The sequence below is a fragment of the Rhinoderma darwinii genome, chromosome 4 (assembly GCF_050947455.1).
Source record: "Rhinoderma darwinii isolate aRhiDar2 chromosome 4, aRhiDar2.hap1, whole genome shotgun sequence".
Classification (NCBI taxonomy): Eukaryota; Metazoa; Chordata; class Amphibia; order Anura; family Rhinodermatidae; genus Rhinoderma; species Rhinoderma darwinii.
Genome location: NC_134690.1, coordinates 398981031 through 399006554, shown reverse-complemented (window position 1 = coordinate 399006554; position 25524 = coordinate 398981031). Strand labels below are relative to the sequence as shown.

General features: G+C 40.4%; 1 protein-coding gene across 1 annotated transcript in view; it reads right to left on the bottom strand.

Annotated features, from left to right (window-relative positions):
* GALNT14 (polypeptide N-acetylgalactosaminyltransferase 14) overlaps window positions 1-24593 on the bottom strand; it is a 422900-nt gene extending 398307 nt beyond the window's left edge. The window contains exon 1 of the mRNA XM_075863437.1: window positions 24208-24593. Within this exon, the coding sequence (XP_075719552.1) occupies window positions 24208-24372 (165 nt within the window). The 5' untranslated portion in view covers window positions 24373-24593. The remainder of the gene's footprint in view (window positions 1-24207) is intronic.
* Between the last annotated feature and the right edge of the window lie 931 nt (window positions 24594-25524).

Genomic DNA, 25524 nt, shown 5'->3' with positions numbered 1-25524 from the left:
CGTTTTTTGCCACAATTTCGGCACGTTTTTTGGGCGCGTAAATAGAACTCCCATAGACTATGGGAATGAGGCGCATTTGACGCGCAAAGAATTGACCTAAAGCTTCTTTTTTATTACACAACGCGTTTTTTAAACACGCGTGCAAAAAAATGCGTCGTATTCATTTTCCCATTGTTGTCAATGTGAAGCTTAAAGAATGCGTTTTTGACGCGCTTTTCAGGGCTTTAAACGCGTCAAAAACGTGGTGTGAACAAGGCCTAATTCCCATAGTCAATGGGAGTCCTAATTGCTCGCCCAAAAAACGCGCCGAAAACGCGTCAAAAATCGTGTGACCTTTAAAAAGCACTTTGCAAAAACGCTAGCGTTTTACGTCGTTTTTTAGCGCTGTGTGAACAAGGCCTTACTACTATAACATTGTTATTGAGTGCAGACACTATACAATAACAATAAGTACAGGGAAGACAATCTGCTTTGTATTTCCAACTTACATTTGTCCTAACACATGGATTGGAAATGATCACTAATTTAGCGTCTCCCCCTCTTGGTCTTTACATCCCGATCCTCGGGCTGAGGTTCTTCTCCATACATTATGGTAATTATATGTTATAATAGCTTCCGTTTCGGCAGTCATGTGCTCGGAGCGAGCCTCGTGTGTAAGTTCCTTGGCTACATTGAGTATTATTCAGTGTTTAGCGCCTCAAAGACTGGAGGGCACTTCATCCAACAATGACCTCGTTCTTCTTACTGAATTGTACGGAGTGAAAAGTGAAGGATTCACATTTAGCTCATACTTGATCTCAAACGCGACACTTGTGAATGGCTCCTTAACAATAAAGGTGTCGAGATAAGAGACGTCTACAGCTCCTAATGATTTCCGTGCCTGCCATCATCTTCACAGACTTATTGAAAGAAGCATTAAAGATTTTCTTCCCGGCTTGAAAAAAAAAGACCTATTTTGAATAAAATGCGTGACAATCCGGTGGGGAGACGGGATCGGTGTCTGTAGAGAGTCTCTCTCAAGAATCAAAAATATTCCCAGTAAATATAAAAGTCGGGTCGTCTTTTTCTTCTACCAATTTGTTCAAAATTCTATCCATTCATTTCTATTTCCGCTTTCTTGGAAAAACATGGCGACAGCCAATATGGCCGCCACTGCAGGTCCCACATGGGCGGTCACCCACCCTTCCTGGAGTTTTTATGGCAAATTTGTTTATTTAAGTAGTGGGACTTCCTTCAGGAATTTTGGAAAGCTAGATGGAGACTTTTATGGGAACTGTTATGGTGGCCATATTGGCCAACGGCCGCGGGCTGCATTTTCGTAGTATGGGAGCACGGCCCGTAAAATACGAAAAGTAGGACATGCTCTATAATTTCCGGCACAGTTCTACGCCACGGACAGCGCCCCCTTAAGGTACACTTATTACAGGTTGATAGCCTGGGTTATAGACTACTAGAGACATTTAAGGAGGATCTGTCACCACCCCTGACATGTCAACTTTAGTCAATAACCGTATTCTCACTGAAATACCGTAACAATTCTGGAGCATCTTATCTTCGAACTCTACGTCGTGCCGTTCCACTGTTATTCCTACTGGAAATGTATTACATTAGTATTGTAGTATATCATGCAAGCGATCCAACGATCACTGGTTCAAGTCCCCCAGGGGGACAAGTAAAAAGAGTGAAAAACAGTCAAATAAAGTTTTTTTTAATAAATTTGAAATAAATACATTTAAAAGTAAAAGAAAAAAAAAGAAAAAACCCTCTCCCATTTTCCCTCAAGTACAAATTGAAAAACAAAAAATTAACATAACCGGTATCGACACGTCCATAAAAGTCTTAATTATTACAATATATCATTATTTATTCTGCACGGTGAACGCCATAAAAAATTAAAACCGCTAGAATCGCTGTTTTTTGATTACTTCATCTCCCACAAAAAATTGAATAAAAGTGATCAAAAATTCTCATGTACCCTAAAATAGTACCAATAGAAACTACAGCTCGTCCCGCAAAAAATAATACCGCTCAATCGACGGAGAATTAAAAAAGTTATGCCTGTCAGAAACGACAAAACTCAACATTTTAGTTTTTTCCTCGTAAAAGTAGTAAAACATAAAAAAAAAACATATCAATTTGGAATCACCCTAATAGTATTGACCCGCAGAATAAAGTTAACATGCCTTTTTTTCCTGCACGGTGAACACCGTAAAAACAAATCTCCCCAAAATATTGAGGAATCGCTGTTTTTTTTCCTATTCCACCCCACAAATATTTTTTTCCCAGTTTCCCACTAAATTATATGGTACAATAAATGATGCCGTGAAAATCTACAACTTGTCCCGCAAAAAACAAGCCCTCATACGGCAATTTTAATGTAAAAATAAAAAAAAGCTATGGCTTTTGGAAGGTGGGGAGGAAAATACGAAAGCGAAAATCAAAAAAATGGCTGCGGTGGGAAGGGGTTAAGGTCTGATTTTTCTACAATGGCTGCAAAAATAAACATGAAATGGAAAACATACTAGAATGATTTCACATTTTGGTGGTTTTGGGTGGTGCGAACCGCAGGGCACTTTGTTCTTTACAGGGATCCCAACAATTACAAAAAAAGATAGGAGGACACCAACCAGAAGGACATGCCACCCGTCTCTCCGACAGGGAAGGATGTAAACTGGACCCTCCTTTTGAGGAATTATACTGAGGTTGCCTGTGTTTTGGGATTTTTGATATAGGTTGCCCTATTCTCTATATACTCCCCTAAATCCATGGGTCCATCACTGAACAGTGGCGCTAACCACTGTGCCACCGCCACACATATAAATGACCATTGACGATTGAAGTTCTGGATTTTACTCATGGAGGTCAAGAATATATGGGCACTGGGTGGAGATATTCATCTGTTTATTCAGCTGGTAATACATATTTTTGGATTTGTCTTGAATATGAATATTTAGTAAGCGTTTGACTTCTGTAATGCTCATTAAAAATTTCCAGTGGCTGCTTTCTGTATCCTAAAATAAACTCTGGTATAGCAGACAGATAACACTCCCTCCCCCAGTGCTCATACAGATGTGTCCACCCTTAACTTTTTTTGAATTGCGTTAAAGGGGTTGTCTACGACCGGACAACTGATGACCTATCCACAGTATAGGTCATCAGTATGTGATTGGTGGTGGTCCAACACCCGGACCCTGCACCGATCAGCTGCTCTGGGCACTGGACGTCCATGCCAGAAGAAGAAGGCTCTGGTCATGGAATAGCGGCCGAGCTGCAGTACTGTTCAAGTGAATAGGAGGAGACCTGCAGCTCGGCCGCTATGCAATGTACGGAGCCAACTGCTCCTGGCTCCAAATACTGCATACCCTGCATTACACTTGGGGAATGGAGGCAGCCGAAGCAGCTGATCGGTGCGGGGTCCGGGTATCGGGCAAGCACCGATCATATGCTGATGACCTATCCTGTGGATAGGTTATCAGTTGTCCAGTCGTGGACAACTCCTTTAAGTTATACAATTTGTCATTATACCAATTCAATAAAATCACCCCCCGGTAAAAAAAAAATACATTAATCATATACGTTTTTTTTTAACATGGGAGTCTATGGCCGACGGATTGCAGGGGACCACATCTATGACGTTAATATGCCCTAATATGCCCGTTTCAGGTCTTGTAGGCTCTCCCAGATCAAGGATCAATGTGAAAAAATATGTTCTTCGGAAAGGACATGAGAACATTTTATAATCTGATGTCAAAGAATACAATCATGAATTTCACTTCTCCTAAGATCAAACCTGTTGTGACCTGACCCTGTACTGCTTGACTGGGATCTCATCATTAATTAACTCACATTGAAATCAAAACCTAGTAAATGTGTAGAAGGAGTTATGTATTCGCAGGTAAAATTTAGTTCCAAGTCCAGATCTTAGCAGTGAGTTACAGAGAGTCTCAAAAATTAAAAAAAAACAAAAACCTGTCCTGGATCTGTAACTCAATGTGGACAAAAAAATTATATATTTGTATGTTACAAATCCCATTTCTTACCTCATGCCCTCCGGTTATGTTCCAAACTACCAACTATATGGATTTCTATTGCAACTAATGTAGGAAGTTAGCTACTTCCTCCCTCACTGATGTCACCAATGAACTACACTTCCCAAGACTTAACTTGTCAACTTGACAGGTTTAGCTGAGAGGGGGCAGGGGGAGGACCATTTTGGGGACAGAGATATTCACCCTTTGAAGCTAATATGACCGACAGGAAAAGGATGTCAGCTACTTCCTGTCTAAGAACAGGAGACGATTAGAGCCTCAGACAGCTGAAACTACAAGAGAAAGACTTCAAACCTTTACTATATTTAAGGATTCAGGGGCACAGTCAAGTTTCCATTAATGGTAACACAAATCTTTAAGAAATGTAATATACCTAAATTTCCAACCATGAAACTATTTGTGTTGACAAAACACAAAGAAAAACACATAAAATACACAACTTCTTAAAATCACACCTTAAAAACATCCAAAAAGTAGGGCAGTGATCCATCATATCAATATATCAGGCAAAAAAATAATACACATAGTATTCATAAATCATTACGTAACTTTAGACTTTTCAGAGTGTGGAGAATGGGGTGTGAATATTGATGTATGAGAATATCTGGTGATCACCACAGGTCATTCTCATGCTCTATGAAGAGTGTAAAAATGGCTAAAAGTAATTTTAGACTTGCCAGTGTGAGGAAATAAGGTGTGAATATTGATGTATAAGAATAGCTAGTGGTCAATCTCACGTCTATGAACAACGTAAGAATAACCGGAGGTAACTTTAGACTCACCAGGATGTGGGGAATGGGGTGTGAATATTGATGTATGAGAACATCTGGTGACCCCTACAGGTCATTCTCATGCTGTATGAAGATTGGGAAAATGGCAAAAACAAATTTTAGACTTACCAGAGTGTAAGGACATGGGGTGAGAATATCGATGTATGAGAATATCTGGTGATCACCACAGGTCATTCTCACGTTGTTTGAACTCTATGAGTGACAGGTCGAAACATTCGCCATCCTTTCAATAGCGACTGTCAGAGCAGTATGAGAGTCGCTAGATCAGCCTATAAGAGTGCAGCGTTTCCATGACCCTCTTTTACTCCTCCTTGTCAGTCATACCTCCCGCGAGAGTGAAATTTAGGGCTCACGCTGCATATTGTTGTATTACAGAAGATATGTATTTGAAATGTAAACCTATCACCGTACTATTTCTCTTTACAGAAAAGTTTTAATCTTCCAGACGGCAATTCTTCACATCCCCTCAGCACTCATAACACAGGAACAAATAAAAAGGACGAGTTAATGTTGCTCATTCCACCACGCCATCCGTTTTTTCAGGCATAATATAAGAGAACACAGAAAATGACTGGTATAATAAATGTCAAATCCAAACAGAAAACCACCAAACGAGTAAAAAAAGATACAGGAAAGCAAAACAAATTAAAAACGAAAAAAAATGTGAAGCGCATGAAGACAGCAGCCGCATCATAAATCCTTGTATTATAATTACCAACCCATTGAACGACCCACAGGCAACGGCAGACATGGTTGCGGGTTGTATATTTATTATAGGAAAGGGGCTGGGAATGGAGTCGCATGTCTTTCCCCGTCAGGAGAGAATATTATAGCGGAGTTAATGAAAGAGATTGAATTGTTAATTGGCGCTTTAATGAAATGCTGTCTGCATCTGTTTGCCTGTTATGCACACATTAATAAATAACTGATTTGCCAAAGGATAAACTTAAAATTATAATGAAGGCTAATTACAGATAAGGTTACAATAGTCGGTCACACCTGGGAGACGTGTATTTACAGAGTAGAGCAAAAAACTGCCCGTCTTAGGCTCAGATTTCTAGTACTGTTTCTTTAAGAAAATTAGAATGCGGCAAAACCATGACAAACCCGACTGTAATAAAATGTGGCAAAAGTTCATATTTTTTGCCTCAATTTTCTCTCCACGGTTATGGTGCAGCTCTTAGCTGTACCCCAATTTTAGATGTCAACCTGGCCTTTAGGCTCGATCCCAACATTAGGGCTCATTCCCAACATTAGGGCTCGTTCCCACCATTAGGCCTTGTTCCCACCATCAAGACTCGTTGCCACCGTCAGGGCTCGTTCCTAACATTAGGGCTCGTTCCCACTATCAGGGCTCGTTCCCACCATTAGGGCTCGTTCCCACTATCAGGGCTCGTTCCCACCATTAGGGCTCGTTCCCACTATCAGGGCTCGTTCCCACCATCAGGGCTCGTTCACACCATTAGGGCTCGTTCCCACTATCAGGGCTCGTTCCCACCATCAGGGCTCGTTCCCACAATTAGGGCTCGTTCCCACTATCAGGGCTCGTTCCCACCATTAGGGCTCCTTCCCACTATCAGGGCTCGTTCCCACCATTAGGGCTCGTTCCCAATATCAGGGCTCGTTCCCACCATCAGGGCTCGTTCCCACCATCAGGGCTCGTTCACACCATTAGGACTCGTTCCCATTATCAGGGCTCGTTCCCACCATTAGGGCTCGTTCCCACTATCAGGGCTCGTTCCCACCATTAGGGCTCGTTCCCACTATCAGGGCTCGTTCCCACCATCAGGGCTCGTTCCCACCATTAGGGCTCGTTCCCACCATTAAGGCTCGTTCCCACTATCAGGGCTCGCTCCCACCATCAGGGCTCGTTCTCACTATCATGGCTCGTTCCCACTATCAGGGCTCGCTCCCACCATCAGGGATCGTTCTTACTATCAGGGCTCCTTCCCACCATCAGGGCTTGCTCCCACCATCAGGGCTTGTTCCCACCATTAGGGCTCGTTCCCACTATCAGGGCTCGTTCCACGGATTAGGGCTTGTTCCCACCATTAGGGCTCGTTCCCACTATCAGGGCTCGTTCCCACCATTAGGGCTCGTTCCCACTATCAGGGCTCGTTCCCACCATCAGGGCTCGTTCTCACTATCAGGACTCGTTCCCACCATTAGGGCTCGTTCCCACTATCAGAGCTCGTTCCCACCATTAAGGCTCGTTCCCACTATCAGGACTCATTTCAACCATCAGGGCTCGTTCCCACCATTAGGGCTCGTTCCCTCTATCAAGGCTCGTTCCCACTATCAGGGCTCGCTCCCACCATCAGGGCTCGTTCTCACTATCAGGGCTCGTTCCCACTATCAGGGCTTGCTCCCACCATCAGGGATCGTTCTTACTTTCAGGGCTCCTTCCCACTATCAGGGCTCGCTCCCACCATCAGGGCTCGTTCCCACCATTAGGGCTCGTTTCCACTATCAGGGCTCGTTCCACCGATTAGGGCTCGATCCCACTATCAGGGCTTGTTCCCACTATCAGGGCTCGTTCCCACCATTAGGGCTCGTTCCCACTATCAGGGCTCGTTCCCACCATCAGGGCTCGTTCTCACTATCAGGGCTTGTTCCCATCATCAGGGCTCGTCCCACCGTCATGTCATCCCAAGATGGTTCTACAAACATGACAATCATCTCAGTCCAACTCAATGGATATGACCATAACCTTTACACTCCTTATGATCAAGCCCTTCCCGGCAACGTCCCGGTCCTCCTGGTGCTCTCTGCGCTGCTCTGGTTCTCCTGATGTTCTCGCTCTCGTCCGTTGTGACATCCCGTGACATTGCATAAAGACCATAACAGCATTGTGAGCAAAAGCAGGGCTGGCATGTTGCCAGGAGGATACCCAAGTTAGGAAACTGTAGGTGGAAATCTGAAGCGTTACTAGTTTAATGTTCTTCACCACCAGAATGAGGTTCTTCACCGCCAGGTGCTCTTGGTTTGCTCTTATGATCTCCACCTTTATGTTAGGAAAATTCATCCTTATCACCAATGTTATCTAAGCTCTTGTTTCCAGACGTCTGCTATAGTTGTCTCATCATATCTTATCTTAACTTCAGGTGTAGAATGTATGAAGGTTAGATGAAGGTCAGATCTGCTTTAGAGAACCAGTACATTTCAGCTTGCGATGCTATGACATTTGGCATTCATGGATATTTTTCGACACTGGTGAGGCTTAGAAGACTAAAACCAAGGAGAGATGGACTTCATGACTGAATGCATAAAATTCTATTACGGTTACCTTGCATTTGTTTCCATGTATAACGACTTGTATCCATTGATGTGTTTCAGCTGAACCCATGAGTAAATATAACTAATGATAATCATTGTGTCCGTAGATATTTCTAAAATTTGCTAAATTTTCTTTTGGGTTTGAGATGGTCTGGTAACCTAGACCTGGATTATTATAATTCAGTCATCATGCGCTGAACATATCTGCCATAGTTTCTATCTAAAATAAGGCAATTGGGTCCAGATTGCAATGAATTTTGATTTGCTCCGGAAAAAAATTCTGACGGCATCAGACCGTTCTTAGCCTAAGGGCAAAGGCACAAGAGCTGTTTGTCCAGCCAGCACATTACTGTACAAGAACAGATGTCTGTGATGTTGACAGAGGAATTGCCGAAATATCGTTATAAACACCTCATAGTGTAGACTTAACATTATAGCTGATACATATATCTCTCAAGTGTTCTGAAACCCAAGCAACAATCCTAAATGCCAGGCAGTGTTCCAAGTGTCCTTTCCTGGGGGGTCACACAGAGCCTGGCTGGTAAGGAGCAGGACCTAGCCAAACGAAAACCCAGTGGACCCAGGTTCCAACACAATAATGAGCCCACCACGAGGACCACAGGGTCTAGAATCATAAACGCCATCTGAGGCTGAAAAGAGAAGCAAACATCTTCATGACAGGGTTTAGTTCACAAATTATCAATTTATCTGTACTGATGGCTTGTGGGTGCCATAAGAGAGCATATGATGTAAGCGAAGGTGGACATAAAGAGTATAGCTGGAGGTGAGGTCCTCAGAATCCTTTCTTCTAGTAGGTCCAAGGTGGTCCTACCTAATACTGACAAAGAGTGTCATGTCAAAAAAACTGCCTAAATTATAAGCTTTTAGATTTTGGAGATAAATATTTTGCCCTGAACCTTCGATGAAGTGATGTCATGACATCATATTTATATACAATATGGCCATGGTGATGTGGAATCGGTCATGTGAAATAATAACATGAACTCCATCGTCCAAGTCCCAACACTAGCTTTATCACTGGCCGCAAGAACTGCATTGTAACTGACAGAAATATCTATAGTTGATTCTTATGGAATCTGTCACAAGTTATATATTGTTATATTCTTGTATATAGGGGGCAGTATTATAGTAGTTATATTCTTGTATATAGGGGCAGTATTATAGTAGTTATATTCTTGTATATAGGGAACAGTATTATAGCAGTTATATTCTTGTATATAGGGGGCAGTATTATAGTAGTTATATTCTTGTATATAGGAGCAGTATTATAGTAGTTATATTCTTGTGTAAAGGAGGCAGTATTATAGTAGTTCTATTCTTGTATATAGGGGCAGTATTATAGTAGTTATATTCTTGTATATAGGAAGCAGTATTATAGTAGTTATATTCTTGTATATATAGGCAGTATTATAGTAGTTATATTCTTGTATATATAGGCAGTATTATAGTAGTTATATTCTTGTATATAGTTGCAATATTATAGTAGTTATATTCTTGTATATAGGGGGCAGTATTATAGTAGTTATATTCCTGTATATAGGGGCAGTATTATAGTAGTTATATTCTTGTATATAGGGAACAGTATTATAGCAGTTATATTCTTGTATATAGGGGCAGTATTATAGTAGATATATTCTTGTATATAGGGGCAGTATTATAGTAGTTATATACCTGTATATAAGGGGCAGTATTATAGTAGTTATATTCTTGTATATAGGGGGCAGTATTATAGTAGTTATATTCTTGTATATAAGGGGCAGTATTATAGTAGTTATATTCTTGCATATAGGGGGTAGTATTATAGTAGTTATAGTCTTGTATATAGGGGGCAGTATTATAGTAGTTATATTCTTGTATATAGGGGCAGTATTATAGTAGTTATACTCTTGTATATAGGGGGCAGTATTATAGTAGTTATATTCTTGTATATAGGGAGCAGTATTATAGTAGTTATAGTCTTGTATATAGGGGGCAGTATTATAGTAGTTATATTCTTGTACATAGGGAGCAGTATTATAGTAGTTATATTCTTGTATATAGGGGGCAGTATTATAGTAGTTATATTCTTGTATATAGGGGCAGTATTCTAGTAGTTATATTCTTGTATATAGGGGGCAGTATTATAGTAGTTATATTCTTGTATATAGGGGGCAGTATTATAGTAGTTATATTCTTGTATATAGAGGCAGTATTATAGTAGTTATATTCTTGTATATAGGGGCAGTATTATAATAGTTATATTCTTGTATATAGGGGGCAGTATTATAGTAGTTATATTCTTGTATATAGGGGGCAGTATTATAGTAGTTATATTCTTGTATATAGGAGCAGTATTATAGTAGTTATATTCTTGTATATAGGAGCAGTATTATAGTAGTTATATTCTTGTATATAGAGGGCAGTATTAAAGTAGTTATATTCTTGTATATAGGGAGCAGTATTATAGTAGTTATATTCTTGTATATAGGGGCAGTATTATAGTAGTTCTATTCTTGTATATAGGAGGCAGTATTATAGTAGTTATATTCTTGTATATAGGGAGCAGTATTATAGTAGTTATATTCTTGTATATAGGGGGCAGTATTATAGTAGTTATATTCTTGTATATAGGGGGCAGTATTATAGTAGTTATATTCTTGTACATTGGGGCAGTATTATAGTAGTTATATTCTTGTATATAGGGGCAGTATTATAGTAGTTATATTCTTGTATATAGGAGCAGTATTATAGTAGTTATATTCCTGTATATAGGGGCAGTATTATAGTAGTTATATTCTTGTATATAGTGTACAGTATTATAGTAGTTATATTCTTGTATATGGGAGCAGTATTATAGTAGTTATATTCTTGTATATAGGAGGCAGTATTATAGTAGTTATATTCTTGTATATAGGAGGCAGTGTTATAGTAGTTATATTTTTGTACATAGAGGCAGTATTATAGTAGTTATATTCTTGTTTATAGGAGGCAGTATTATAGTAGTTATATTCTTGTACATAGAGGCAGTATTATAGTAGTTATATTCTTGTATATAGGGGGCAGTATTATAGTAGTTATATTCTTGTATATAGGGACAGTATTATAGTAGTTATATTATTGTATATAGGGGGCAGTATTATAGTAGTTATATTCTTGTATATAGGATGAGTATTATAGTAGTTATATTCTTGTATATAGGGGGCAGTATTATAGTAGTTATATTCTTGTATATAGGGGCAGTATTCTAGAAGTTATATTCTTGTATATAGGGGGCAGTATTATAGTAGTTATATTCTTGTATATAGGGGGCAGTATTATAGTAGTTATATTCTTGTCCATAGGAGAGGATAGACGTGTGCTTGTTAGCTCCCTGTTAGGACTATGCATGGCTTCTGACCCAGGTGGAGGGGAGGGGTCCTGGGCTGATGATCCTGGGAAAGCCCAGAGTCTGGAGTTTGGTCTGCAGCATGGAGATGGTGGAGTTGATGATCTGGAAATGGTGGCTGGTGAGTCAACTGAAACTCATGATGTTGGTGAATTGTGCACAAAAATGACAAAGAAAAATATCTTTAAAATGGAAATGCAAGTTCGCAAATTGAGAACTGAAATTAACCAAGAGACTGATCCAAAGGCAAAGCTGATGAAATGTGAGTGTCTGGATGTTTGCACACGTGGGCTGGTGATATTGAAGGAGAGATTGCAGAAAGAATCATGCACAGTACCCAAAATAAAGAACGGGGCAATTGAGAACAAAAGGGAGACCAGAGCCCAAACTGTGAAGAGAAAAAATATCATTGCAAAAAAAGACACTGACTATAAGACTGTGTATAATATTGTGGAGCAGGGAAACCCTGGAAGATATGAGTGTGCAGTGGCTGGAGGATCACATCTCTCATCATGTGTGTGGTCTGTGCAATCAGCCAACACAAATGCTGCTAAAGCTGCAGAGAAATTTGTGCCAGCTGACGAGGGGTTAACTGCAGTAGACTCTATGTGCAGTACTGATGAAGTGAATGCGAGTGGCACTCCTGGGAGTGAGCAAGAAAGTGCCGCATATACTGACATTGTAAGTGAGACCTCGCTCAGCGCGGTGATTGACAGTCTGATATCGGATGAACCAGCGGCACAGGCTGAGGCGGATATTGCAGACCCTGTTCTGGAGGTTCAGCCGTCCGCAGTGTCAGTGAGTGGAGTGCAGGTTACACAGCGATCAGGAGCAGACACAGGAGGATCTGCAGTGCAATCAGCTGAGGAGAGGTCCAGTCCTGACCCACCTGCTGACAGACCTCAGTACAGGAGACTGTTCTCCAGGGTCACAAGACCGACTAACCCCACACCTCAGAGGAGGAACGCGGTCAGAATCAGGTACTCAGGACCAGAGGAAAATCTCCCCTCCAGACTCCACATTGGGAAAGTTTTGTTGAAGGAGTTTATGAAGTTTAAAGCTTCTGAGGTGTTCGCTCTGATCCACGTTCCCTCCAGCAGGAATTATGACATTAGTTTCAAGCTGCAATATAGTCTAGACTTTAAGGTCGCGGTTAGTCGTCCGAAACGCGTAGGCCCCGAGGACATGCACCTCCACTTCTCACTTACCCAGGACTACATGCAACTGGACTTCCTTTTAATCCATTTCCATTAAACTTGGAACAGAAATTCCGTTTTAATTGCACCCAGCGCTGGATCCTACCTTCTTCCTTTCTTGATAGTCTAGACTTGTTCTGGAGTATTTATAATGATACAAAGGAGCACGCGATGTGGGAGCATCTACATGTCATCCAGCTGACTAAACCCCAGGTAGTCACTGCCACCGTCCTGTTCCAGTCTGAGGTGGTGGCTCTGGCAGATTTGCAGCACTGGTTGAGCAGATATTGTGAGGTGAAGAGACTGCCAACAAAGATCTATGATGAGGAGGAGATCTGGAATGGAGGATATTCTGTCAAGATCCAGCTGGTTCAGGAGAATGGAGTGACCAGACATCTGCCGCACTCCTTCTACCTGGGCTCGGAGAGAGGCGTATGTTACTACCCTGGTCAACCGCGACTGTGCCATAGATGTGGGGGCAGACACCTGGCATTCAACTGTTCCCGTATTAAGTGCTCACTATGTGGTCAGTTTGGGCATGTGAAGGACGATTGTACAGGACCTGTCATCTGTAACCTGTGCTTAGGACCTGGACATACATTCCGGGAGTGTCCGCATGCAGAACATAATAAGGAGGAGACCTTTAAAGAAGCCATGGAGGAAGAGCAGGAGGATGTCTCCATATGTGTAGATACAACCCCAGAACCTGGAAGTCCCCGCGAGGATGTGAGCCAAAGTACCAGAGACCCTGCTCCAGAGACGAATGTCCCATCTATGGATGCTGCACAAGTGTCACCAGCCACTGAAAATAGAGGTCATGCTAAAAGCAAAATATCCAGCCACTCTGTCACCAAACATCTGCCCGACACCAGTAAGGAACCAGCTGATCCAGCCGCAGCGAACAGTAAGGAACCAGCTGATCCGGCCACAGCGACCAGTAAAAAACCAGCTGATCCAGCCGCAGCGACCAGTAAGGAACCAGCTGATCCAGCCGCAGCGGCCAATAAAAAACCAGCTGGGCCAGCCGCAGCGACCAGTAAAAAAACAGCTGATCCAGCCGCAGCGACCAGTAAAAAACCAGCTGATCCAGCCGCAGCAACCAGTATGGATGAGGAGGGATTTCAGACGGTTAAAAGGAGAAGTAAAACAGATGATTCTTCTAGGAAAAAAATCACTGCTGCAAAGAAATCACCAGAGTCTCCAGTGCTGGCGATAACTGGGGGACGTTACTGTGCGCTGGGAGAAGATGACAGGGAGAAGAAGCAGAGATGGAGCAAGTCTCCTCACGCAACCCAGACGACGAACCTCAGGATGAAGATGCTGACCCCCCAATGTCCACCAAAAGATGGGGTGTTACAGGACATAGCAGTGGAAGAAGAAAAAAAAGTAGGAAAGACATGTAACCAGGATGAGGCTGAAAATCACCTCCATCAATGTGAACAGTGTGAAGAATAGGAGCAGGCGGCAAGCGATATTCCAGCGTCTGTCTGACGACAAAACCAATGTCCTCTTTATACAAGAGACTTATCTACAGAGTAATGTCCCTGCTGTGTCCCTGCAGTCACCACATCTAGTGGGACAGTGAAACTCTCAGCTGCTGTATGGAGACTTCCAGCCCGAACTCAGTTTATATCATAGAGGCTTACTATATGTCATAAATGTGGTGACTGTGTACCCTCTGTGGTGTGCGCGATGCTGCCCGGTCACCAATAAAGAAGAACTCTCCTGTAATACTGTCTAGAATAATATCATGAAAAATAGTTGAAACAATCTATACTGGAGCAATATTCATATATTATGGTTTGTTTAATGATTGTGATGTTATTAAGAGACATACGTTTATTTTCTTTATCTGTTATGAGTCTATTGCAAAGGTATTGTAATAATTTGTTGCAAGTTTTCAAATAAAAAAGATAATTATAGTAGTTATATTCTTGTATATAGGGGGCAGTATTATAGTAGTTATATTCTTGTATATAGGGGCAGTATTATAGTAGTTATATTCTTGTATATAGGGGGCAGTATTATAGTAGTTATATTCTTGTATATAGGGGCAGTATTATAGTAGTTATATTCTTGTATATAGGGGGCAGTATTATAGTAGTTATATTCTTGTATATAGGGGCAGTATTATAGTAGTTATATTCTTGTATATAGGGGGCAGTATTATAGTAGTTATATTCTTGTATATAGGGGGCAGTATTATAGTAGTTATATTCTTGTATATAGGGGCAGTATTATAGTAGTTATATTCTTGTATATAGGGGGCAGTATTATAGTAGTTATATTCTTGTATATAGGAGCAGTATTATAGTAGTTATATTCTTGTATATAGGAGGCAGTATTATAGTAGTTATATTCTTGTATATAGGGGGCAGTATTATAGTAGTTATATTCTTGTATACAGGGGCAGTATTATAGTAGTTATATTCTTGTATATAGGGACAGTATTATAGTAGTTATATTCTTGTATATAGGAGCCAGTATTATAGTAGTTATATTCTTGTATATAGGGACAGTATTATAGTAGTTATATTCTTGTATATAGGGGCAGTATTATAGTAGTTATATTCTTGTATATAGGGACAGTATTATAGTAGTTATATTCTTGTATATAGGAGGTAGTATTATAGTAGTTATATTCTTGTACATAGGGGGCAGTATTATAGTAGTTATATTCTTGTATATAGGGAGCAGTATTATAGTAGTTATATTCTTGTATATAGGGGCAGTATTATAGTAGTTATATTCTTGTATATAGGGGCAGTATTATAGTAGTTATATTCTTGTATATAGGGACAGTATTATAGTAGTTATATTCTTGTATATAGGGACAGTATTATAGTAGTTATATTCTTGTATATAGGGGGCAGTATTATAGTAGTTATATTCTTGTATATAGGGGCAGTATTTTAGTAGTTATATTCTTGTATATTGGGGGCAGTATTATAGTAGTTATATTCTTGTATATAGGGGGCAGTATTATAGTAGTTATATTCCTGTATATAGGAGGCAGTATTATAGTAGTTATATTCTTGCATATAGGGACAGTATTATAGTAGTTATATTATTGTATATAGGGGGCAGTATTATAGTAGTTATATTCTTGTATATAGGAGCAGTATTATAGTAGTTATATTCTTGTATATAGGGGGCAGTATTATAGTAGTTATATTCTTGTATATAGGAGCAGTATTATAGTAGTTATATTCTTGTATATAGGGGGCAGTATTATAGTAGTTATATTCTTGTATATAGGAGCCAGTATTATAGTAGTTATATTCTTGTATATAGGGGCAGTATTATAGTAGTTATATTCCTGTATATAGGGGCAGTATTATAGTAGTTATATTCTTGTATATAGGAGCAGTATTATAGTAGTTATATTCTTGTATATAGGGGGCAGTATTATAGTAGTTATATTCCTGTATATAGGCGGCAGTATTATAGTAGTTATATTCTTGTATATAGGGGCAGTATTATAGTAGTTATATTCTTGTATATAGGAGGCAGTATTATAATATTAATATTTTTGTCCAAAGTGGGATTAATATTGTATTCCCATCCTCTTAGAAGCTCTCACAAAGTGAATAACTCAGCAGGTGGCGACAATACAGACAACATCTTCTTAAGTATTAAAGAGTACACCCTGAGACATGTTCAGAATAAAGGAACATTTTATTTAACAAACCTTACACAATAATTATGGGAATTAATACTGCACCATACACGTACAATAACAACAGTGGGGGAATCACCTTTGCCTGTATATTCCACTTATGCTATTCATGGTTAAATGAGTTGCCTGGTTTAGAAAACCTATTTCAAGTAACCTATTATGGGATTCTTAGTTAATAGAGAAGACCCTCAACTGCTAGCCAGATAGTAGAGTGACTATAAAAAGTGTCTCTCTTTCTGGAGGACCTTGCACCTCCGTGGTCTATAGGTTTCCATGGGAATTGTGTAATGCTTTATTTCCCCTCTAGTTGTGCTGCAGAGGAATTGAACACTGGTAACCAGGTTCCCCCACAGATAAATACTGATTGCTGGGGGTCTCAGCAGTGGGGCAATTTGTGATCACCTTCTAACAAAAAAAGACTGTCCAAAGCTGACAACCAAAATCATTTCTACTTTTCACATTATGAGTCTATTCCCAACCAAAGAAATACATTTTTCTTTTTTCCTAGGTTAGGTCCTTCAGTCGTCGGAATGTGATGCTCTCAGCGCTTTCTCATACTTATTTAAGGTGTCAGAAGCTTCGCTGAATTTGCATGAAGTAGAAGGGAAGCCGGGAAGGGATAAGAACGCTCCTTGTGTCTTCCTGCACATGTTTGGATAGCACTTGACAACATAATAGTGTTTGCAGGAGCTGAGGGTCCCCGACTGCCTCATTCATCACTTATACATGAACTTTTTTATTTACTAAATCTATTTTAAAAAAGCGAGACACGCAGCTGAAAACCGCCGCCGGTCATGGCGAGATAAAAATACATAGCTTCAAAGCAAATCTGTGAAATGTTCTCTTTATCGCGGACGGGTTGTGAAAATGTTTTAATAATCGTTAAAACTGAGAAATGACAACCATTTTTTACTAAAAAGTCACAATATAAAGCAGGTTTCATCCCACTATGAGCTTAGTGTCAACCACTGAAAATTTTTGCGGGCGAATCGACAATTTTTCCAATCAACAACACGGCAGGATAAAATCCTCACCGCTCAGAAACAACCGTTCATGGTATTTACACATTGGTAATTATCATAACGAGTACTAATTATTGGGTTCATCATCTTGACAACTAACCAACGTAAATAAGCCTTCCAAGGGACCTAGACATTTTCAACAGGTGCCTAACTTTTTGGGTTCTCTTTTTCTGTCTATAGAATTTCCTATTGGCAGGTCTGGGGTGGTTTAACTGGCTTTAAAGGTCTATAATAAAAAATTACACCCTATATCTATCACTTTGGACCAGGCTAATTCTACAAGCCAGGTAGCCAATGAGCCTAGAACTTTACTACCAGTGCCTAACTTTTTGGTTTGTTCTCTATTGCTACCTATGGAAGTTCCTATTGCTAGTCCGGTGACGGTCTTGCCAGATCCAAACGTCTATCATGAAAAAATTACCAAATATATCTACTACTTGGGACTGGACAAATTCTACAAGACATTTAGCCAATGAAAGTACAATTTGCTACCGGTGCCTAACTTTTTGGGTTGCTCTCTACTATTGCCTACAGAAGTTGCTATTACCAGGCCAGGGGTGGTCAAACTGGCTCCAAGTCTATAGAGCAAAATGATCCCATATATCTACTACTTGAAAATCGACAAAATGCCAGGTAGCCAATGAGCCTAGAAATGTAGTACCGTGCCTGACTTTTTGGGTTATTTTATATAGATCTCTATAGGAGTTCCTATTCCTAAGTCAGATTGGCTCATGCCATGGCCTAACCAGCTCAAAGGGTCTACAGTCATTTGTCCACCCCTGTTACCGCTGTTGGAATATGGAGCCCAAATATTACCACTTATATGACAGCACTTTCTAAACTCCTCAGACCATCACGTACTCTACCCTGGAAGGTAATGGAGCACGTAGGATTTCCTCAAAAGCCAAGTACATGGTCATTAGGCCTCACGTGACTATACATAGTTGTACAGATCATCGACTAGGCGGCCACACGGAGAAAACATGGTGCTGTTTTTGTTTCTTTATCTGGCCTCGCATTCCTTATTTGTAGCGTCAGTCGAATTCCTTAAACGTGATTTTTTTTTTATTTGCTATTGATTATATTTCACCAGAACGATGCAATTATAATGAAAGTGGCAGAACATTACGTAAACTGTGATAAGACGTCTGCAGAATAACAGATAAAATGCTGCATGGATGTTATTTCCAGGTAGCTACAACATAAAAGAGACAAGACATCGCATGGTGAATTGATGCTTTCTTTTGCCCTTTTTTTTTTTTTTGTTATTCTTTTTTCTGTACGGTAAAATAAAATTTACAGAGCTCGTTTAGCTTAAAGCAAGACTATCCCACTTAATTACTTTCTCTTTTTGTCTACGGAATATTTGCATTGTATACAAGCATGTCTAAATGGGAAAAATAAAATGAATTATTTACTAGTATTTTTAGTTATTTTATAAACAAATAGTAAACCATAAAGACAGTTGATATTAGATCATTTTGGAAATTTTTGAGAAATAAAACCATTTGTATAATGGAGACAAGGAAAAAAAGAGACGCTGGCGCCATACAGAACCATACCTGGTGCCAAACTGAATAAAGTACAGGGTGGGCCATTTATATGGATACACCTAAATAAAATGGGAATGGTTGGTGATATTAACTTCCTGTTTGTGGCACATTAGTATATGGGAGGGGGGAAACTTTTCAAGCTGGGTGTTGACCATGGCGGCCATTTTGAAGTCGGCCATTTTGTATCCAACTTTAGTTTTTTCAATGGGAAGAGGGTCATGTGACATCAAACTTATCGAGAATTTCACAAGAAAAACAATGGTGTGCTTGGTTTTAACGTTACTTTATTCTTTCATGAGTTATTTATAAGTTTCTGACCACTTATAAAATGTGTTATATCTGACGCCAAGGCAAAAAATCAGAACCAAATCTGGTACAAAAATGATCTGAATAAAAGATGATAATCAGATTAGCCAACATTATATTTTTGAATAAAATAGGTCAAGGTCCCTATAGATGGCATCATTCAAATATCCATATAAATATAATGACAGAGTTTTCTACAGGTGCCGCCGAGGCGACAGCTGGATACATGGAAGGGTCATCATTTACGGTTTGCGGCCAGGACTAATAGTCCCATGTATTAATGGCCTGTCAGGGGTATGATGTGTCGCTATCTCTTTTCGGCATACAATGCTATACACATTATTTGTATCGGATATCTCGTTCCTCAGCTTATTGGCCTTAGATACTATATCACTCATCATCTTGGCATTGTATCCCTTTAGTCCTGTGGTTACTAATCATGACGCTCGCTGATGTGCAGAAGGAGCCAAATCAGAGCCAGAAAGCCATCAGATAATGAGAGCAAAAATCATACCCCCCCCCCAACTACCCCTCCCCCACTACTATCACCGCCTGAGCTCAGATCATTGACAAAGTGCAAAACACTTTAACTGAGCGAGTCGCATTGTCTAGTGTTGGTTTAATAAAACTCCTAATTATACAGTGGAGCTTGAGAAGACGCAGCTTCCTTGAACAATTTCAGGGGACCCGGCCAAATATACATTATTCATCAATTCCGAATCTGTTTCCAAGATCTGCCGAGGTTAACTCCTTCACTGCAGCTCAGCACTGGCGACAGACATGGAGGGGGGGATGACTTCTCCTAATAAACAGACATGTGAAGCCAAATCGGCCACCTACAAGGACATGGTCACAATGAAGGCGCCATGGTATATGTTCTGTATATTCAGCAGAAAAGCGAATAATCTGTTTTAGGCTCTGTTCACATTACGTTGGAGCCTTCCGTCAGTGGTATACGTTGCGATGCATACAGTATCATACAGTGGCTAGTATAAAAAATAAATACTGAACGGGATACGCGTTTCAGTTTCCAGTATTGGCACCTGGAACGGTGTAACGCGGCAGCCATCGTTATTTAGAGGAAAGGTATTGGAAAAATGACCGCACTTCAGTATCTCAAAGTGTAAAGGAGGAATCTGGCTTTGGAAGATGCCAGGACAAGACTTTCTTCCTAAATCCATAGTGTTAGGTGCAGAGTTTTGGGCAGAAGGGTTAATTGTCCTGGGTTGTTTTTCGAGGTTCGTTCTGTATATTTTATATATATATGAATAATACAAAAAAAAAACATGAAGACAGTAATAGTATAAATGGAATATAAATGAGGATTGGGGCTACGTCAGGAGCTCCAAGCTTCACCTCTGATCCTGAGTGCTCCGAATGCAAAGCCATAACCATAACCTAGATGTAGGCGGAGTACACTATAACCTATATACCTATACAGGGGAGGGGTAAACAGTATATATAGACACAGGTGCAGTACCAGCGACTGTTGGACACAAGAGAATAAAAGTGTCTGCTGTTTACAGACAACGCCAATTATTGTGTGACTTATATACAAAACAGCGTTCTCCGCGACTTCCAGGTGCTCCAGAGAAACGCGTGACAGCAAAGAGTCAGACATCTTATAGTGCCAGACATTCTTATATAGATCATACTTGGGGAAACAACAATGACACACTGACACTTGGGGTACAAGATAATGATACACTGACACTTTGGGTGCAGGATAATGACACTGACACTTGGGGTACAGGATAATGACACTGACACTTGGGGAAACAACAATGACACCCTGACACTTGGAGTACAGGATAATGACACCCTGACACTTGGAGTACAGGATAATGGCACACTGACACTTGGGATACAGGATAATGATACACTGACACTTGGGGTACAGGATAATGACACATTGACACTTGGGGTACAGGATAATGGCACACTGACACTTGGGGTACAGGATAATGACAAACTGACACTTGGGGTACAGGATAATGACACATTGACACTTGGGGTACAGCATAATGATGCACTGACACTTGAGGTACAGTATAATGATACACTGACACTTGGGGTACAGGATAATGACACATTGACACTTGGGGTACAGGATAATGGCACACTGACACTTGGGGTACAGGATAATGACAAACTGACACTTGGGGTACAGGATAATGACACATTGACACTTGGGGTAGAGGATAATGGCACACTGACACTTGGGGTACAGGATAATGACACATTGACACTTGGGGTACAGGATAATGGCACACTGACACATGGGGTACAGGATAATGACACTGACACTTGGGGTACAGGATAATGACACACTGACACCTGAGGTACAGGATAATGACACACTGACACTTGGGGTACAGGATAATGATACACTGACACTTGGGGTACAGGATAATGACAATGACACTTAGGGTACAGGATAATAATACACTGATACTTGGGGGACAGGATAATGACTAGACACTTGGGGTACAGGATAATGACACACTGACACTTGAGGTACAGGATACTGACACTGACACTTGGGGTACAGGATAATGACACACTGACACCTGAGGTACAGGATAATGATACACTGACACTTGGGGTACAGGATAATGATACATTGACACTTGGGGTACAGGATAATGACACTGACACTTGGGGTACAGGATAATGATACACTGACACCTGAGGTACAGGATAATGACACACTGACACTTGGGGTACAGGATAATGATACACTGACACTTGGGGAACAGGATAATGACACTGACACTTGGGCTACAGGATAATGATACACTGACACCTGAGGTACAGGATAATGATACACTGACACTTGGGGTACAGGATAATGTTACACTGACACTTGGGGTACAGGATAATGATACACTGACACTTGGGGTACAGGATAATGATACACTGACACTTGGGGTACAGGATAATGATACACTGACACTTGGGGGGCAGGATAATAATGCACTGACACTTGGGGTACAGGATAATTATACACTGACACTTGGGGTACAGGATAATGATACACTGACACTTGGGGTACAGGATAATGACACACTGACACTTGGGGCGCAGGATAATGATACTGACACTTGGAGTACAGGATAATGGCACTGATACTTGGGGTACAGGATAATGATACACTGACACTTGGGGTACAGGATAATGATACGCTGACACTTGGGGTAAAGGATAATGACACTGACACTTGGGGTATAGGACAATGATACACTGACACTTGGGGTACAGGATAATGACACTGACACTTGGGATACATGATAATGTTACACTGACACTTGGGGTACAGGATAATGACACTGACACTTGGGGTACAGGACAATCATACACTGACATGGGGTACAGGACAATGACACTTGGGATACAGGATAATGACACTTGGGATACAGGATAATGACACTTGGGATACAGGATAATGACACTTGGGATACAGGATAATGACACTTGGGATACAGGATAATGACACTGACACTTGGGATACAGGATAATGACACTGACACTTGGGATACAGGATAATGATACTTATGATATGAGGAAAAATCAGAGTAGTTCAATACAGTATATAAGGGGGAAACATAAAATATATACAGTATATATATATATATAAGAGGGGAAATATATAAGATATAAACAGTATATATGATGAGGGAAATATAAGATATACATATACAGTATGTAAGGGGGCATATAAGATATTTAAAAGTATATATAGGGGGACAAATACGATATATACAGTATATATAGGGGACATGTAAGATATATACAGTAAATATAAAAGGGAACATATAACATATATACTGTGTATATATAAGGGCATATAAGATATATACAGTACATATAGGGACATATAAAATAGATATGTGTATATATAAGGGGCATATAAGATATACATTATATATAGGGGACATATACGGTAAATACAGTATGTATATAGGGAGACATATAAGATATAGTTTACATATAGGGGCATAAACGATATATGCAGTGTACATAGGGGACATATAAGATATATACAGTATATATAGGGGAGATATAAGCTATATACAGTGTATATAGGAGAGATATAAGATACATACAGTGTATATATAGGGGGATATATACAGTGAATATAGGGGACATATAAGATATATACAGTGTATATAGGGGAGATATAAGATATATAGAGTGTATATAGCAGACATATAATATATATAGTGTATATAGGGGGAGATATAAGCTATATACCGTTTACATAGCGGAGATATAAGATATATATATATATATATATAGTGTATATAAGGAGGACATATAAGATATATGCTGTATACATATATATAGGGGACATATAAGAGATACACAGTGTATATAGGGTATATACGATATATAGTGTGTATATATAGGGGACATATAAGATCTATACATTGTATATAGGGGACATATAAGATATATACCGTGTATATTGGGGACATATAAGATATATACAGTGTAGCTAGGGGGACATATAAGATATATACAGTGTATATTGGGGACATATAAGATATATACAGTGTAGCTAGGGGGACATATAAGATATATACAGTGTATATAGGGAGAGGCATAAGATATATACAGTATATATAGGGGGACATATAACATATATACAGTGTATATAGGGGGGCATATAAGATATATACTATATATATAGGGGGGACTGTCTCCCACCGGGACTCTCTGGTACTTCTCATCCCCACGTGTGTCGCCTCCACCTGTACAGCAGTCACACACTTTACACTAAAGGGTTAACCTCCAACTTTCTTGCACATGTGAGTGGTCTCCTGGCACACTGTACCGGCCGCGGCTGTGACATTATAAGGTTATTACATGACAGGAGGTCAGTACCGGACTCATCCCGGACTTTCTCCAGACGAGGGGCTGATGAGGTGGAGGAGAGTGCTGTCTTACCTTGGTCTGATCCCCCTCCGCTTCCTCCTCTGCTGCTAACTTCCTCCTGCCCCCCAATAAGAAGATCAGGATGGCAATCCACACCAGCCCGATGAGAGACAGGACCAGCCTGCGTGCCATGCGCCTCATAGTCTGGGGGGTCCTCATGGGCACCTGGGGGGTCATAGGAGCTGCAGCCGCTCCCCCGGAGTCACTGTCCTCTGCATGGGTCCCTCTGGAGTGCCCCCCAGGCCCGGTCGCTGTCTCGGTGGCTCTATTATATGTGATCCGTACAGAGACAGGAGACCCCCGGAGCAGGCAGCGCTCCGATCCTGCTGCCCAGCACCAGTATATAGCGGAGGAATGAAGAACACGCCGAGGAGCTGAGCCGAGCGCCCCCTGCTGCCTGACACTCCTCCTGCAGGGGACTGGCTGCCTCACTGTGCCAGGGCTCTACCCACTGTACACCTGGCAGGTGAGCCCGCAGATCATGGGGCATTCAGAGAAACGCGTCACCATTTACTCCTACAGGAGCGTGTAATCATGAATATGTAATAATGGCCAGAAGTTCATTATATTCTCTATCAAATGTACCCTGGACATGTTTGTAGAATAGATAGATGGATGGATAGATTAGATAGATAGATAGATAGATAGATAGATAGATAGATAGATAGATAGATAGATAGATAGATAGATAGATAGATAGATAGATAGATAGATAGATAGATAGATAGATATGAGATAGATAGATGTGAGATAGATAGATAGATAGATAGATAGATAGATAGATAGATAGATAGATAGATAGATAGATAGATAGATAGATAGATATGAGATAGATAGATAGATAGATAGATAGATAGATAGATAGATAGATAGATAGATAGATAGATAGATAGATAGATAGATAGTGAACGCTCTGGAGTATAATACAGGATATAACTCAGGATCAGTGCAGGATAAGTAATGTAATCTATGTACACAGTGACTCCACCAGCAGTATAGTGAGTGCAGCTCTGGAGTATAATACAGGACGTAACTCAGGATCAGTACATGATAAGTAACGTAATGTATGTACACAGTGACTCCACCAGCAGAATAGTGAGTGCAGCTCTTGAGTATAATACAGGCTGTAACTCAGGATCAGTACAGGATAAGTAATGTATGTACACAGTGACTCCACCAGCAGAATAGTGAGTGCAGCTCTGGAGTATAATACAGGATGTAACTCAGGATCAGTACAGGATAAATAATGTAATGTATGTACACAGTGACTCCACCAGCAGAATAGTGAGTGCAGCTCTTGAGTATAATACAGGCTGTAACTCAGGATCA